This window comes from Cajanus cajan, chromosome 8, assembly GCF_000230855.2.
Source record: "Cajanus cajan strain Asha chromosome 8, NIPB_CcT2T_4, whole genome shotgun sequence".
NCBI classification, from domain to species: domain Eukaryota; kingdom Viridiplantae; phylum Streptophyta; class Magnoliopsida; order Fabales; family Fabaceae; genus Cajanus; species Cajanus cajan.
In genome coordinates this window covers 16373019-16389902 of record NC_138524.1, presented here as the reverse complement: position 1 = coordinate 16389902, position 16884 = coordinate 16373019, and the positions used below count along the sequence as shown (strand labels likewise).

The window sequence follows — 16884 nt, the reverse complement described above, 5'->3', positions numbered from 1 at the left end:
ATCCCATCCCTAACGTTTTCTTTTTCCTGAATTTCTTTATATATACTATTCTTTACTGTACTTAAATAAAATTATATGATATATGACATAACTAGCACTACTAAGGGAACACTGCAAATTTGGGGGGGGAGAGCAAAAGTTTACTACCTTGAAATGAGACCATTAATTTTTTCAAGAAAAGAAGTTCTAACTTTTCTTTTCACATCATATTCAAGCATGCAAACGTGCAATATGCTAAATTTCATGAAGGGCAACCCCCAATTCTAGGATGACACGTACATTATTGTCTCAGAAAAGCAAAAGAGAAAAAGAGGAAAAACCAAAAAAACTACCATATATTACAACTACTAATTAAGTTTACCTAGGGGAGCTACCACCTTGAAGTTTAACAAGAGAATAGTATGCACCCTCACTTCCAAGTGAAATCAATTCGTTATGTGAACCTTGTTCTACAACCTTCCCATTCTTAATCACAGCAATGGAGTTGGATTTTTGTATTGTAGATAGCCTGTGTGCCACTACTATGCATGCTCTTCCAACCATTATCTTCTCTAGTGCTTCTTGGACCAAGATCTCTGACACACTATCAAGTGCACTAGTAGCCTCATCCAGAAGCAGTATTGCAGGGTTCTTCAGTATTGCCCTAGCTAAGGCTATTCTTTGTTTCTGACCTCCTGATAGCTGAACTCCTCTTTCTCCACAGAATGTCTCATATCCATCATTCATTCCACTGCCATGACAAGCATCACCAAGACAAAAGAGAAAGTGTTAGTGCCAAGAGAAAGAAAGTTTCAAAATCCATTGTTTGGACTTTTCTCTGCAGTTTAACTTGGGAAAATATTTTCTTAACACAACAATGTTTGGACTAACTTTGTTTTGAATTTCTCTTCCCTTTAAAGGGATAAGCTATCCCATACACAATGTCAAATAATGATCTCTAAAATATAAAAGTAATTTATAAAAGCAATCGGAAGAGCTTATTTATATACATAAGCTCTTTTTAGCTTATTTTCATAAGCTCTTCAGGATGGCTTCTAAATATAGCTTACAATTTATATAAAAACAGTTTAACTCTTATTTCTTCTTTCGAATATAGAAACAACTTATACATGAGTGCTTACATGATAAGCCCTTATTCAGTAAGCGCTCAATTAAGCTGTTTACCAAAATGGACCCTAAATTAAAGCTTCTATAGAGATTAGAGACTAATTGGAGGAGTTTTTACTTTCAAGGAGAAGAGAAGTTGAAAAATTTTGTTCCAAATGCTACAATGTTGATTCAGCAGGGTTTACTTAATGTCAGTGTTGATAGGAATTCTTGTTTATTTCCTTAATGTTGTGTTTAGGCACATAAAAGAATAATTTTGTCATAAGAACAAAGAAGGATTGAAAAAAAAATGATATTTTTATCAAAAAAAATTCCATTTATCTCGTACCTTATGAATTCATGTGCATTGGCCAGAGATGCTGCCCTTCTTATCTCAGATTCAGTTGTGTTTTCTTTCCCATAGGCAATATTTTCTCGAATGGTGCCAGCAAAAAGGGTTGGCTCTTGACTCACTAATGCAATTTGCGACCTCAGCATTCTCAAATTATAGGACTTGATGTCTTGTTCATCTATGCACACTGTTCCCTTTGCAGGATCATAAAACCTTTCAATAAGGCCAATAACAGTTGATTTACCACAACCACTGTGCCCCACTAGAGCCACTGTTTTCCCAGCTTCTACTTTAAGACACAGACCCTTGAAAATCATTTGATCAGGTCTACTTGGATATGCAAAGAAAACACTCTTAAGCTCCACTCTGCCCCTTATTTTCCTCTTTTTCTCACCACCCCATGAGGTATCAGGATCAATCTCAGTTTTCCTGTCTATGATTGCGAAAACTGATCCAACTGCACTGCTTCCCTTGGACAAGTCAGAAGTCATGCTTCCAGCATCTGCAATAATGTATGCAGTGAAGAGTAGAATTAAAAATGCTTGGAAGAGGTGCTTTGGTTCTATGTTATTCTCTATCAGGAGCCTCCCACCATACCAATAAGCCAATGCTGTTGATGAAGTGTTAAAAAACTGGGAGCTGAAAAGACCAAAGCCTGAAATCCAAGATTGCCTAATACTCTCCTTTTTAGGCCCCACCAATGTGGATTTGAAAAGTGCCAACATTCTTTTCTGAGAGCTGAAGGCAGTTATGGTTCTATGGTTTATAACAGCTTCACTTGCAAGTTGGCTTCCCTCCCTTTGTGCTTTGCGAGCTTTCTCTGCCATACTCTTCATCAAGACACTTCTTGCGTAAAAGCTTCCAATGACTAATGGCTGCACTGCTATCATCACAAGAGAAAGCTTCCACGTGAGCACAAGCCCTAGAGTGTAGGCAAAGACTGACCCAAAAACTGCTTGGGCCAACAAAGACATCCGATCCCCGACAAGGGAACGAACCAAGTTGGCTTCAGAGGATAATCTTGCACAAATGGATGCACTTGTGTTGTCTTCATGATCAAACCACCCTATCTCAAAAGACATCAACTTCTCTAGTATCTTCTCTCTTATTCTTTTAGTCAACCTTTCTCCCATAACTGCAAAGTTATAGTGTTGGAGAATACTAGTGAAGAAGTTGAAAACACCAATTCCTAAGAATTCGAGAGCCAGGGTTTTAGTTTTAGACTTCATCTTAGAACTTTCAGGTTCAAAATAAACTGATATAAGTGTTCCTACACAATATGCATTTACAGGTTGTACTGCTCCTGACCCTATTGCTCCCAAGATTCCTAGCACTGTTCTTCCCCACTCAGGTGCATTCATTTTCAGCAAACGCCACTGTGAAGGAGCCGGATGATTTGGCCTTTTCAAGTTATCTTCAAAACTATCATCATCAGGGTCATACTGGATAGAGTAGGAGTATGGTGTTCCCATGGAAAATCCCTGACTGAAAGGGTACAACATTGGTGTGCCTACAGTGCTTGATCTGAAACTCACACCTGGACTTTGGGGAATGCTCATTCTGTGGGAGCTCTTTGCTTCTATTTGAAGATTGGAAGACTTGGACTCATCATTCTGAGTTGTCACTTGCTGCAACTCAACCATTCGAGCATACTCTCCATCATTCAACTCCATGAGCTCATTGTGAGTACCTGTTTCAACCACTCTCCCTGCTTGAAGGACTGCAATCAACTGAGCGGTTCGAATTGTGGACAAGCGGTGAGCAATGATGATGGTTGTCCTTCCCTTTGAAGCTTGATCAATTGCTGCTTGTACCACTCTTTCAGATTGAGCATCAAGTGCACTGGTAGCTTCATCAAGCAAGAGAACCTTTGGATCCCTTAGTAAGGCTCTTGCTATGGCAATGCGTTGCTTCTGGCCGCCTGACAATTGGAATCCAAACTGGCCAACCTAGGAAAACCATAGTGGTTTGATATAACAAGGCTTTAATTAAAACAGCTTACATAAAATATTTAATTAAATCTGTTTTATACATCTCACTGCTTTTTCTTGTTTTAGTCCTTGCATGAAAAATTTATATTTTGGTTCTTACATGAAAAAAATGCTCGCAAATTAGTACTTGTCGTTTATTGAAGGTATGATGCTGTAAGATTTTGCTGAGTTGCCCAATAAGATAGCATGATGCTACATAGGATAAAATGTAAGTCAACTCTGCAAAATATAACACTAATAACTTTGATTAACAGTAAGAATCAATTTGTAAACGTTTGTCATGTAAGGACCAAAATGTAGGTTTTCTGATGTAGAGACCAAAATTAAATTGGGTATAATTTCATGTTCCTTTAATACAATATTAAGGATCAAACTTTTTGATGTGCTTAGGTGCTACAAAGTATTAGTTGGAAACCTTTAAATATGATAATGACATTTCAAAAGAAGCATATTTAAAGCAACTGAAAAAATTTTGTTCAAAACATAAAATAAATTACAGAGATTTTGTTCTGTTTCCTTCTTTTCTCTTCCACGTATAGTTTTAGTTTGTTTTCATACTTTGTCTGAGTAATTTTTTGGAGATCAACTTACTTGAGTTTCATATCCATCTGGCAACTTGACAATGAAATCATGGGCATTAGCTGTTTTAGCCACAGTTATCACACTCTCCATTGAGGCCCCTTCTTTTCCAAACAGTATATTCTCTTTTATGGATGTGGCAAAGAGAACAGGCTCTTGATTTACTAGGCCAAGTTGAGATCTCAACCACTTCAACTGAAGCCGATTAATCTTGTGACCATCCAAGTGTATTTCTCCCTCAACAGGGTCATAAAACCTTTCAAGCAGTGCTATGACAGTGGATTTACCTGAACCACTACCTCCCACAAGGCCTACCTTCTTGCCTGCTGGGACAGTGAGATTGAATCCTTGCAAAATTGGTGTGTCTGGCCTAGAAGGGTAACAGAAGTAGATGTCTCGAAATTCAATTTCTCCTCTCACATATGATAAGGCCTTTCCTTTCTTATCTTCGGAATCTATAGTTGGCACCCGGTCAATCATTTCAAGAAGGCGAGTGACAGCTGCAGTGGCTTCTGTCATGGCAGTTAAATTTGGAAGTGCACTTAAAATGCTCCTGAAGTTTATGAAGTTAAACATGTTAGTATCAACATGTCATATTGAAAGACAAAAGTAGAATATAAATGATGAGAAAACCACTTACAAGCCTCCCATGAGGACATTGAAGCCAGCTACAAATACATGGCCACCTTGTTCACCTTTGTTAGTGATCAAATATGTTCCAACCCAAGCCTGAAAACCCCAACTTATGTAAATAACTCCCATACTTCCCAACATCAGCCCCTTGGCAAAACCTTGCTTTATTCCAAATTCCATAGTTTTCTGAAGTGCACTGCTAAAACTGTTTAGTGTTTGATTCTCCCCAACATATGAGTAAACAGTTCTTATTGAAGATATTGCTTGTTCTGCTATCCCACCAGCAACTCCATAAGACTCAATCATTTTCATTGCAAGATCCAGCATGATCTTTCCAAATACTAGTGCTGGAACAATGAACATGATAGAGAGTGGTATGGCTGCCAATGTAAGTCTCCATGAAAGTACAAATGCAAAGATGTGGCAGAATAGAAATGTTGACAAGTAAGCGAGACAGTCAGGTATCTACACTCAAAAAAAATATAAATTAATAAAGTTGTGATGAAGAGTTTTATTTTATCAGATTTTTTAAATCAATCTATTAAAATTGCTACAAAATTAATTAGATTTCAAACCAGTCTAAAGGTCAGGTTCATTGGTTTCCTAGTGAACAACTACTTTGGAGAATTCAAACAACTTGGGGCATTCATTAAATAATCAAAAATGAGAAGTTCTTACAAAAAAAGTGTTACCAAGGTACCCCTATCATAAATTCTAATGTGCTCTTGCATGATTTCCAACAAAAGCTTTCTATTTATTGATTGTTTAACTGGTTCCCTCAGGGATCTTGTTAGCAGGAGCTATTACTTGTTATAGATCAACAAATTTTTTATAGGAAAATTATTTAGTGTCACTACTGCACTTTTTATATACTAGTTTTTTTAACCAGAAACCTATCTACTTTTGGAGATGCATCGCAGAATATTTGTATCCATTGTATTCAGTGAATTTATTAACAAAGGTTTATGAATTTCACCCTAAGAAATCAGTGAAAAGTAGACCCGACTCAATGAAATATAACTACGATCATAATTGTATTCCAAGCAAGTTTGAGGGAAAGGCAGAACTACAGAAAAACCTTCTCACACAAGACAACTTGGATTGTATTTGAATCTGAGGAAATGAGAGAGACAACTTGGTAGGTTGTTGAAGAACCAGAAGTTTGGGTGTCAAAGAAACCAACTTCTTGTCTTAGGACTGATTTTAGGTATTCCATTCTCATTCTTGAAGCTTGTCTCTCAGCAGTTCTTGTCCAACATATTCCTTCTGTAGTAGCCAGCATCAATTAGAACAAAGCATGAAAAAAATATAGATTTAGTTTTTCTAATGCTAGCCATGCTATTTGCATAACTTCAAAGTTGATGTGAGTTCTGCAAGGAAAGTAACTGAGCTATCAAAGCTTACCAACAAAAGCTGAAAGTCCAACTCCAATTGCAGCACAAAAAAGCCTCAACGCATACTGAAAAAAGGCAAGTGAAGTGGCAATTTCAAAAACTGTTGAATAATCATGCCCCAAAAATCAAATTGTGGAAAGACCTTCCATAAGTGATATCCTTCCAAATGCAAAAGTCAGTTTCTACATGCATTCTCTACTTTCACTATCAGTCTTGAAGTTCCATGACTAAGTGTGTGTTTGGTTTTACTGTAGGAAGTATCAGAATTGATTTTGCCTCTTGTTTAACATGATTTTGTTAAAAATATTGATGCTCGATTATTGTTGGATAAAACTGATTTTGCCATCAAACACCGGTTTTCCTAGAAGTAATAAAAATTAGATTTAGAACTTATTTAGATACAAACTTATAAGAGTCTTTGAAAGCTTCTCTACCGAAAATAAGAGCTTTTTCTAGTAGAGAATCTCTCAAAAACACTTGTAACTTATATCCAAACATACTCTTAGTATTAGAAATTTATTTGGATAAACTTCTTTAAAAGTACTTTTAAGTGAAAAAAAATAAAGATGAAAATCAAAACAAACTTTTTCATAAGTTAAAATTAATGTTTGCATAAGTTAAAAATAAGATTTTGAAAAGGCTAACGAGAAAAGAATTTTACAAATTAACTTATGTATAAGTTAATTTTAACTTATAGTGAAATTATTTCATTTTTTCTTCTTATTTTCATCTCTTAGAAATGCTTCTAAAAAAGTTTGCTTAGCAAATTGAAAATTTTAACGAAGTTTTAAAGCAAACTTGCTTTCAGGAATAAAATATTCAAACATAAATCACTTTACTTCAAAATTAATTTCATTCAAAATCATAGAGACATAAATATATTATTATTTTTTCTGAATTTCCCCTGACAACTTTAACTTCTTAATCAAATAACTGCCAAAATGTTAACAAAAGCAAAATTGTGTACTAAAATAGATGAAGCATTTTTGCCCCACAAAAAAGCACCTGTTGTCTATAGCAGAAGAGTAGAGATTTTATTTGAACAAACTCACCTTGTTCACATCATGCTTTGTCAAACTATTACTACTTTTGTCTCCATAGGCGTTGATCACATCACTGAGAATGTACATCGTGAGAGGGGTTTGTAGCCCATCTCCAAGGCTCCCCAAGGTCCCAAAGAACATCAACAACTTGTCCAACCCATCTGCATAACGAAACAAACTATTGTTCCCCATTTTCCCCTTGACCCTCCCTATGGAGACACACCCCTTAATTTATTTTTCCAAGATTCGCTAAGGTTTATCACCAATCTCAGTGAAAACACATAGTAAGACTATTATATACTAATTATATTCCCTTAGGCTTAGCTATGCAAAATCAGCAGCCAACACATGGCTCTTGCTGTTGTCTTTTTACAATCAAAGCCGGAACTGATCCAACATGCAAGAGTGGATTTGGCCGGGCTAATACATTATTCAAACTTGAAAACATTGTTTGTGTAACTTGATGTGCCGTGTTTGATAGTTGTGGTTTCACCTAGTGAATTACCTCGGCACATAGTTCCATAAGGGTCACTGTTAATGTGTCTTCTTGCAGTTTTAGATACTTGCAAAGAATCATTCCCGTTGCAATCGTAGATATGATATGATTTGGTGCCAATTGGACCTAGTCAAGTATTGTTGCCAAGTTAATAAGGCAATGACTCGGTATTTCCAAGGCACGTACGTTCATTGGAAGTGTCTTTCTGCCTTTGCATTGTTGTGTAGGGCCAATGTCACATGAGGGGTCCAAAATTTCCATTTTATAGTCTATGTTATTAATCAAGATGTACTTGCCTTCAATATGGTAGCATTCTGGCCAAAAAAAATCTACAAAGAGATTATCGATTATTCATTTATATAATAATAAATTACATTGATATATCTCCTCCTGAGATTTTATGAAATTACCTCGACACATGTTTTTTTAACTTTAACCTTTCAGACAAGGATCATGGTGTAATGTTTTTAAATAATCAAGGGATTAGTGCAATTCAAGATGTTAGCATAATGTTTTTCAAACAATCAAGGATAATTATTATTATAAAGATAAACAAAGCAAGAGGTGTCTATATAATTTCACAAAACTTCAAAATCGAAAGTGTTAATATAATTTACTCTATATAATGATTATAAAGAGATATCAATTACTTATCGATCACATATATAGGTGTGTTTATATGAGAGAATAAGAGGAATAAATTTAGACCGTAATCATACATATAGTTTAATTTTAATGGAAATCAATTAGAACCACACCACTTTTGAAGTAATTTATTACAAAACTCAATAATTTTACCTTACACAGTAAACTATGATTGAATGAAAATATTAAAAAAAATTTACATTATCAGTACATTTTAATTATATATATATATATATATATATATATATATATATATATTAATGCTTTATTTATACAATGATGAAAGTGAACACTTGGTTCTTAGCAAGATACCACAATCTCTACCTTTTTGCCATTTGTAATTAATTAGGAAATGTACTCTTTTAGTTGTAAAATATATATTAATGCTGCCGGCCTTACTCAACAGTACTTGAGAGTTGAGTCAATCTTTGTTACGTTATCATATTCTAATGTTTTTTCTATATTGGACAGATTCGGGTTCAGCACAAGGCGAATTTGCATTGTTAGGAGGTTCCCTTAACATATCTTTCACCATTTAATATTTCTAAGCTTTCTAAATTTGCTTGGAGGCGACGTCCTTTGAGCTACTTAGAAGGATTTAGTTTTGGTTCCTCATAATTTTTATGCTTGTGTGAAAAGTGTTCTTTTGTTTTTGAGAATTCAACAATTAAAAACAAAACTGTTTTTAAAAATTTCTCTACTAAAAAAAAAACTTTTTTTTCAATAAAAAAACTCAAAACATTTTTAACTTGTATCTTTCTTTTTTTTACAAAAAGTTTAGATTAAATAAAAGTATAAAACACAACTTCATCCAAGACTAGAGTTAATCATTAACATCTAGAGATTTTGAGTAAAATTAACATAAGTTCACGTAAAAAATATAAACACGAAAAAAATTGAATTTAATTTTAAGTTCTAATTAATAAAACAAATAAATTTAACCAATTGTGTCACTTTCTTTTTTTAACATATATATAAATTGACACTCGTTAGCATTTAAGACATTTGTTGTTAACTGACGTTAACTTTATTAGCCAGAAAGCATATTTCAGCTCTTTAAAATGTCTAAACTTTAGCAGGGAATCGATTCTGATTCCTCTTTGTATTGTCAAAAGTAGTTTTTCACCAAGTAAAAAAAAGTTCGTATTTAATGGGAAAAATCAAAGAGTAGCTAATTCACGTAACATATGCTTCTTGCAAGAAATTAGTTAGCCAAACAAATCTTGTTACAAACAGATTTTTTTTCCAATTCTTCACAAAACCTTATCAAGTGAGTCTTCTTTCAACTCTTTAAAATGCGTCTAAAGTTTGATAAGATATCTTTTTGAGATTCCTAAAAATTTCATTTTAAAAAAATACTGAAATATGCTTTGCATAAAAATGTAAATATAATTTAATTAAGCTTAGTGCAGAATACAATGAGCAATTTTACGTTTTCTTAATCAAGATTTCTTTTATCATAAAATTGTAATTGTAACATTATTAAAAATATTTATCTATTTATTTGATTTAAATAATTTTTATGCTTGTTTCTCTTAATGGGGATAATATATTGGGAAATTCACCTTACCCTGTGATGGTTTTAATAGAAGTATTTTAGTTTTTCTGTTGTCACAAACACCGAAAGTTGTCCCGTTCATTTATCTTTAAACTCTTGTCGGGAAATGTGATAAGAGGAAAATTAAAATTAAAAATAAAAATAAACCTTTAAACTTTAAAGACAAAAATTTATTTCCTTCCCTCACATTGTTTTCCACACCGATCCACAAGAATAGAACCTAGGACTGCATAAATTATTCTAACTCTCCCTCTACTCCAGCCGACCCTAGTGGGTTCAGGAGGGACAAATTTCAATCATATAATAAAAAATACATGGTTAAAAAATAAAATCAGATTTAAGTAAAATAGTTTTAACCATTTATATGACCAGAATATTCGTTTTTTTTATGAAAGCAAAATTAGTACACGACAAAGGGCGTCTCTGAGACACCAAAAGAAGAAAAACTTAGATTCCTGAAGTTTATAGTAATTTTAAATTCTAAGGAACGTTACAATTCAAAAGAAGCAGGGGATTCAAATATCAAATGAGTCAACTTAAATCTGTATCAAATATGAAATATTCAAATACACGGAATCCAAAAGTTTGAATTGTGAAATATTTTGCTAACTGTTATTATCTAATAGCTGAAACTGAAACATCTGTATCAAGCGCATACTAATTACTAACATATGATATAATGAGGAAGATGATAAGAATCCCTCAATCTAGAGGGCCCTCAGAAATCATGATAGAACTTAGTCAAAGCCAATATGACAATGTTTTAGTTAAAGATTTTTTGTTGTATCTAGTGTTTCATCAAAATACACACAGGACAAGTCAGAAGATGATAATCTAATATTGCAGAAATGAAGAAATAAACACCTCGAGTATACAACACTACAAAAACAAATTCACTCATCATCCTTGTATGGATACTCTTCTGGAACATGCTTGAGAAGTTTTACCTGCAACTCAAACACATCATCACCCCGAAGCACATCACGGAGCCAAGTTACCTCAGTCTTCATTGACACCTGTACATGAATGTATGGGAATCATGTTGAGAAAAAAGAGAATAAAAGTGTATGGTGTAGAATGCTTCACCAAGATACCCAATTCTCAAGATATAGCAGGAAACAGAATATTGCCTTCATGCCTTATTTTCCTCCAGGCCAATTTACTATCATAAAGTTGTGTAGCAATTTAATTAGGTTGAGATCAGTGATATGGTTTTGAACAAGCTAAACTTGCCCCAAAAAATGGAAATTTTCAAGTTAAACATTGACTTTCTTTCGATGTCTCTACAAAAGGGATTGAGCTAAAAACAATTGCATTCATAAAATACTGAATGATTTATACAGAAGATAAATAGCAACTCAGAAAGAAATAATTGGTAAAAAAACTCTTTGCCCTTTCCACACTATGCTACACAAAAACATGAGTAATCTATTTCATGTTTGAGAAAAATACTCAAATTTCAGAAGACCGCAGAGGAAGGCTGCAGTAACCAAACTCCTATATTTTCCTAATTTATAAAGTGTTAAAAGTGAAGGGAAAAAAAAAAAGAATATAACTGATATTTGATAAGTTGAAGTTCTATAAAGTTGATGTGATATGCCAATTGAGGTAACAAATAGGAACAGAAACTTACCATATCTAAGGCTCCTCTAATGACTCCACTTAAGATGTTGCAATAGTATAAACCTTGGCAGTTGTCAGGAAGCTCAACAAAATCTACCAAAGGATTATCCTCCAAAACAATACTACAACAAGTCCCGTCAGCATCCCAGTTGGTTACAGATGCAGTAACACCAAGGAACATTTTAAAACCAACCTGTATAAAAGCAAGATTAAAGTTAATAAAATAAAAACTTATCTTCTCATTTAAATACCTAACTAGTAATATAATTAATAAACAAACAAAAAATTCTGAGCATAGTCACAAAATCAAGAAGCAATGCTTAATCTTGTGAACATCATACCAATCAAAATGTCACCCAAAACTTTCAAACTGAAATTAAACATCAATAGCCCAGACCAACTATAACATGTGACAAAAGCCAGGGAAGTATAATAGAACAACAGATTGCAAAGGAACACCATATATGGTATCCACCTATAACACTTGCCAAAGTGAGTAAATATTGACTAAGAGTGTATTTGAATAGCCATTGAAACATGAATCCTTCATATTTTTGCTGCTACATTCGGTGCCTGGGAATGAGTGTAATGCAAGACAAAACAGTTATACAAACACACTAAATACTTGATGACAAACCTAGGTTGAGAAGTACTTTTGATTAGAAAAATAGGCAATCAACATTCTTAACATGTTTGGCCACTGATTGTTTTTTCAAAAGTAATTGATTTTATTATTTTTCAAAAGCTTTTGTTGGAAGTTGCAGAGAAAGAGAGAGAGATTGATTTCCCAAATAAGAACACCCAGTTAATAAAAGCATGGGTCAAGATTGGCACCACACCAGGAATGCCAGTCAGGATGAGCACCACCACCGGTCAGGTGGTCAGGATAAGCACCACAATCGGTCAGAATTGGCACTAGGATTGCACCAAATTTATTAGGCATCGCCATCTAACTGAACCACGAAGCATCATCACACAGGCGATGCACCATCTAACACTGGAACCATAGGTATCTTAAGCACTGTCACCTTGAAGTTCAACTTTGGCTTCGGGTTCAAGCCCCTTCATTTTATTTAAGCAAATTCCTACCCCTTTTTCTTAATACTTCAATCTAATAAACATACAACTTTAACGAATTACATAGGCCCAATCAAAATCCAACTACAAAGTACAAACTTGTATAAGATTTAAATAATTTATATATTATGGAGCAAGTATGACTCACCTGCATCCATTCTAGTATTTTTAAATCATATATTTACATGAAAATACACATTCATTTTAATAAAATAAATAAACCTATTACCATACTTCATAGGAATACAGTTCTTAAGGATGTAATATATGAAAATATTCAAATTATACAATTAAAAGCATGAGAGAAAATGAAATAATAAAATAATTACCTTTTCAATGACAACAAAAAAGCAAAACAAATTTGGGAAACTTGTCTAAGTTTCAGCTTCATTTAAAAGGTAGTAGTTAAGAAATCAAAGGACGATTTTTTCTAGAAAAGTGTAACATTTAATAAAACGAATACACTTTTGCCGTGATTTATGATAAAAACATTTTATTTATTGATTTCTTAACCAGCATCCTTAGAACAGATCCATTTTTTAACACTACCAACAACATTAAACTTTTATTCTGCAGCATGTATATAAAATAACATTAACCTTTAAGTAACATGCACAATAAATAACACAAATAAACAACCAGAAGTGTAGAATTTCTGCAGCACAAGGCAGATGAATTTTTTTCATACAATTCCCCAGCAAGTAAAGACAATAAAATACCTTTGCAATTACATCAGTAGTCTCTCTGAAGTCATTGCATCTTGAGACATTAGATTTAGCTAAAAACTCATCAATCAAACGGATTCCAATATTATAACCCCTGAAAAAACCAACCAAACACCAAAATTCACATCTGCAAATATATAATCTAAATATGAATAGTTTTCGTAAACCCACTTTCTCTCTCATTTCCTTTCTCACCCCATTTTTCTTCGTGCTTGATCACATATTTTACTTTCTCTCTTTTCCCTACAGAAAATTATTACATCGCTTAAGATCACCATGTATCTATGGTCCCAACTAATCTCCACATGACATACAACTGATTTTTCCCATCTACTAGAAAGGATTAATTAAACTCGACGTGGAGATTGTTGGGCACTGTGGTAGCCCTGAACCATGTAATAATTTCTCCTTCCCTACACCTATACGACCCAAACATTTCCCTTTATTAATATCAATACACACTGAACCAAGGAACCACTGAAATGAAATTGTTTACATAAAATTCAAGTAACAACATTAATCGAATTCAAAAGAAAAGAAAGAGATTCAGAATTGTACATTTGATCAAGCTGCTTGTTAACCTCCTCAACCTCTTCCAGATCCGTGAGCAATTGACGCACAATTGCGCCATACGTCAAAGTAAACAGCTCCGCATTCTGCACAATCGAGACCAATTAGGACACCACGACATGAACTCACTAATGATCACGTGAACTTCAGAAAAAAAATAAAAATAAAAAGTAAAAAACCAAAATTGTAATTTTTTTCATGTGAAAAGAAATAAAGGAAAACCGAGAAATCCACTGTTTGGAGTGGAAATTATCGCAGGAGTAACATCGAGTGAAGATGGGGATTTGTTAATGGAAAAGCAAACGGAGCACAAAGAGGGTTTTGCTTACAACGCGTTCGACGTTAGCGAAAATGGCATCGCCGGTTCGAGGAGCGACGGGAGCCATGGAGGGTTCAGTCTCTGCTTTGCTTTGGTGCGATCTGCGCAGTGATAGCGAGTGAAGCAACGATGCGACTTTGGATCAAAGCCAACAACGGGTCCACTGGGCTTTGCCTTTCGTCTTGGGCTGACCTTAACAAGCAATGGATGAGGATCAAAATTCACTTCATATAAATAATCATATTCATATGAGTTTTGAGTTTTAAAATAATTTTTAGTAACATAAGGATAAATTAATCATTAATTATCATAATGTCAGCTTTGAGATATTATATGAATCATAAATTATAGATTAGTACTTATAGTTAGTTAAAATAAAGTAAAATAAAAAAATATTATGTATAAGTATTTTATCTCTCTATTAATTAATTAAGTCATTTTTTTATAGAACATAGATTAAATTATATTTATTATCCTTTTATTTTTACCTATCTATAATTTCATTTCCTCTATTTTAAAATCATAACATGATGGAATAATTATCCTATTATTTCATATTTTCATTAACCTCCAATCAAGTTTTATAATTTATATTTATATTTATGTACAAAACAAATTCAGCCTTGCACGGATGTATCACGCGCCTTGCGATTTCCTTATTAAATTTCTCTTCTTCCAAACATAGCCACATCTCACCGAGTTGCTGAGAGAGAAAGCCATCAAGGTTCCACTTCGGCCTTATCCAATTTAGGGTTTCGATTTTTGACCTTAAATTTGACATATTGGAACCCTAAATTTAGGATCAGGTAATTTCAGATCATCCTTTTTAAGATTTTATTCCTCTTCCTCTCTAAATTTAGGGTTTTTATCACCAATGACCTATAAGTTGACTCAATCTTTTCTCACGAGTTTTGTTTTTCTTGATAACTTTACATTTTTTTGGGATTTTTCATATAATTTCGATCAGATCTTTAATGCTTTGTTTGGATTTGAGGATTGAAAAGGGGAAGTGGAAAAGGAGGGATTTGAAGGGAAAGTGAAGTTGTTTGGATTAAGGGAAAGTGAGTGAAAAGTGTAGAGAAAATTTGTGAAAGTTTGTGAGTTAATTGATTGATGTGATAGATAAAAATAAATTTTTTAATTGATAATTGTATAAGATTACTATTTTGTCCTTAGGTTAAAAAAAAGTTTATAATTATTATAATTAAAAGATAAATATATAAATTTTAATTAAAAAATTATAAAATATTAATTTAAAAACAATTTAATTTAAATATTTACTTTAAATTTAATGATAGATAAAAATTAAAAATTTAATAGATGAATATATAATTTACACTTTTACTCTTGGATTAAAAATGAGTATAATATTATTTATTGTAAATAATAATAATTACAATAAAATTATATTAATAAGTATAATTTTTTAAAAAAAATAATAAATAATGATAAGAATAATAATAAATATTATAAAAATAATAAGAATTATAATAAATAATAATGATACTAATTATAATAAATAATATTAATATTAATAAAAATGAAAATAATAATATTTATAATAATAAATAATAATAACAAAATATATTATGATAATTATATTTTGTAACATTATTTTATTAATGTTTATGAAAGTGTTATTATTTTAATTTTATAAACATGTATTACTTTATTTTTTTTATATTTTTACTTTTTAATGTCAATATTTAAATAATAGAATTTTCTTAATATAAAAAAAATGTACAATATACCCTAAAAATAGATAACCGAACTTTAATATATATAAAAGTGAGAAGATAGAAATATTAATATTTAATTTTCATATTTAATTTATATATATATAAATTAAATAAATATTTAATTTATATATATATATATTAAATATTAAATATTAAATATATATATGTATAAATTAAATATTAATATTAAATAATTATATTTAATTTAAGGTATTATATATTAAATATTAATATTATATATATATATGAAAAAAAGTATTAAATAATCAATATTTATTAAGTAATTAATGTTGCCAGAACGGTCCGTTCCAAAAGTGGAACGGCCCGTTCTGGACTCATTTCTCATCCCAAAATTTGCTAACCAGAACGGCCCGTTCCAAAAGTAGAACGGGCCGTTCTGGGTTCCACTGCAAGCGAAAATATCCTAGCATAATCGATTATGCTTGACCACATAATCGATTATGCTCCTTCGTATATACCAAATGAGATCAAACTTACCTTCAATGGAGGAGCTCCTTCCACAATCACTCACCACCAACACGCACCAGCCACGCACCAGCCCCGTAACGTCGAGAATCAGTCACCAGCCCGTGGAGTACGTGGAGAATCAGTGAGTAATACCAACCACCAGCGTCGAAATTTTGTGAAGACACACTACAAAGAGAGCTTCCAACTCTCTTATAATATTATTTCAAACGCACTCAACGACAAAGCTCCTTCAATAATGGCAGTCAACAATGGCAGAGATTCCTGACAGTATGCATGCATGAGACAAGGATACAGGGAAGGTCCGCATGGCACATGCATGGGAGGGGCATTTCTGGGTTTTCACAAATCCTACGTGTCTTTCAGCTCCTTTCTTCGCTTTTGTGCGAGGACAGCAACAGTGCTTCTCCTCCCTTTTCTTCGCCTTTCCTTCGTTCCAAATCACGGGAAACAAACACATACTTTCCTCGTCTTTCTTTACTCGTAAACAGTACATCACCTGAAACAAGCACTACCTAAGGTAGGAATCCTGTTTTTTTTTTTTTAGTGAAAGGTGTTTTATTTTTTT

General features: G+C 32.8%; 2 protein-coding genes across 3 annotated transcripts; both read right to left on the bottom strand.

Annotated features, from left to right (window-relative positions):
* Positions 1–81: 81 nt before the first annotated feature.
* LOC109809826 (putative multidrug resistance protein) lies at positions 82–7898 on the bottom strand. Of its 2 annotated transcripts, none has more exons than XM_029273221.2 (7): positions 7088–7898; positions 6046–6100; positions 5720–5907; positions 4649–5106; positions 4021–4561; positions 1436–3387; positions 82–730 (listed from the first exon to the last, which is right to left on the bottom strand). In XM_029273221.2, exons 1-7 carry the CDS (start codon positions 7268–7270, stop codon positions 358–360), a joined length of 3750 nt encoding a protein of 1249 aa, XP_029129054.1. In that variant the 5' UTR covers positions 7271–7898; the 3' UTR covers positions 82–357. The 2 variants fall into 2 exon arrangements, with proteins under 2 accessions (XP_029129054.1, XP_082918103.1); XM_083061977.1 differs by lacking the exon at positions 7088–7898 and adding an exon at positions 6178–6570.
* A 2568-nt stretch (positions 7899–10466) lies between these two features.
* Positions 10467–14266, bottom strand: LOC109807045 (Transport protein particle (TRAPP) component). Its single transcript, XM_020369573.3, has 5 exons — positions 14102–14266; positions 13761–13858; positions 13197–13296; positions 11411–11593; positions 10467–10793 (listed from the first exon to the last, which is right to left on the bottom strand). The coding sequence occupies exons 1-5, from the start codon at positions 14156–14158 to the stop codon at positions 10671–10673; spliced, it is 561 nt and encodes a 186-aa protein (XP_020225162.1). The 5' UTR covers positions 14159–14266; the 3' UTR covers positions 10467–10670.
* Positions 14267–16884: the final 2618 nt, after the last annotated feature.

Excerpts from the sequence above, each read along its gene's own strand:
- LOC109807045 (XM_020369573.3), bottom strand. The coding sequence starts at position 14,158 with ATGGCTCCCGTCGCTCCTCGAACCGGCGATGCCATTTTCGCTAACGTC. Across the intron at positions 13,297-13,760 it reads AACAAGCAGCTTGATCAAAT|GGGTTATAATATTGGAATCC; the intron begins GTACAATTCTGA and ends TGGTTTTTTCAG. Across the intron at positions 11,594-13,196 it reads CTACTGATGTAATTGCAAAG|GTTGGTTTTAAAATGTTCCT; the intron begins GTATTTTATTGT and ends GCTTTTATACAG.
- LOC109809826 (XM_029273221.2), bottom strand. The coding sequence starts at position 7,270 with ATGGGGAACAATAGTTTGTTTCGTTATGCAGATGGGTTGGACAAGTTG. Across the intron at positions 4,562-4,648 it reads AATGTCCTCATGGGAGGCTT|GAGCATTTTAAGTGCACTTC; the intron begins GTAAGTGGTTTT and ends CATAAACTTCAG. Across the intron at positions 3,388-4,020 it reads CAGATGGATATGAAACTCAA|GTTGGCCAGTTTGGATTCCA; the intron begins GTAAGTTGATCT and ends TGGTTTTCCTAG.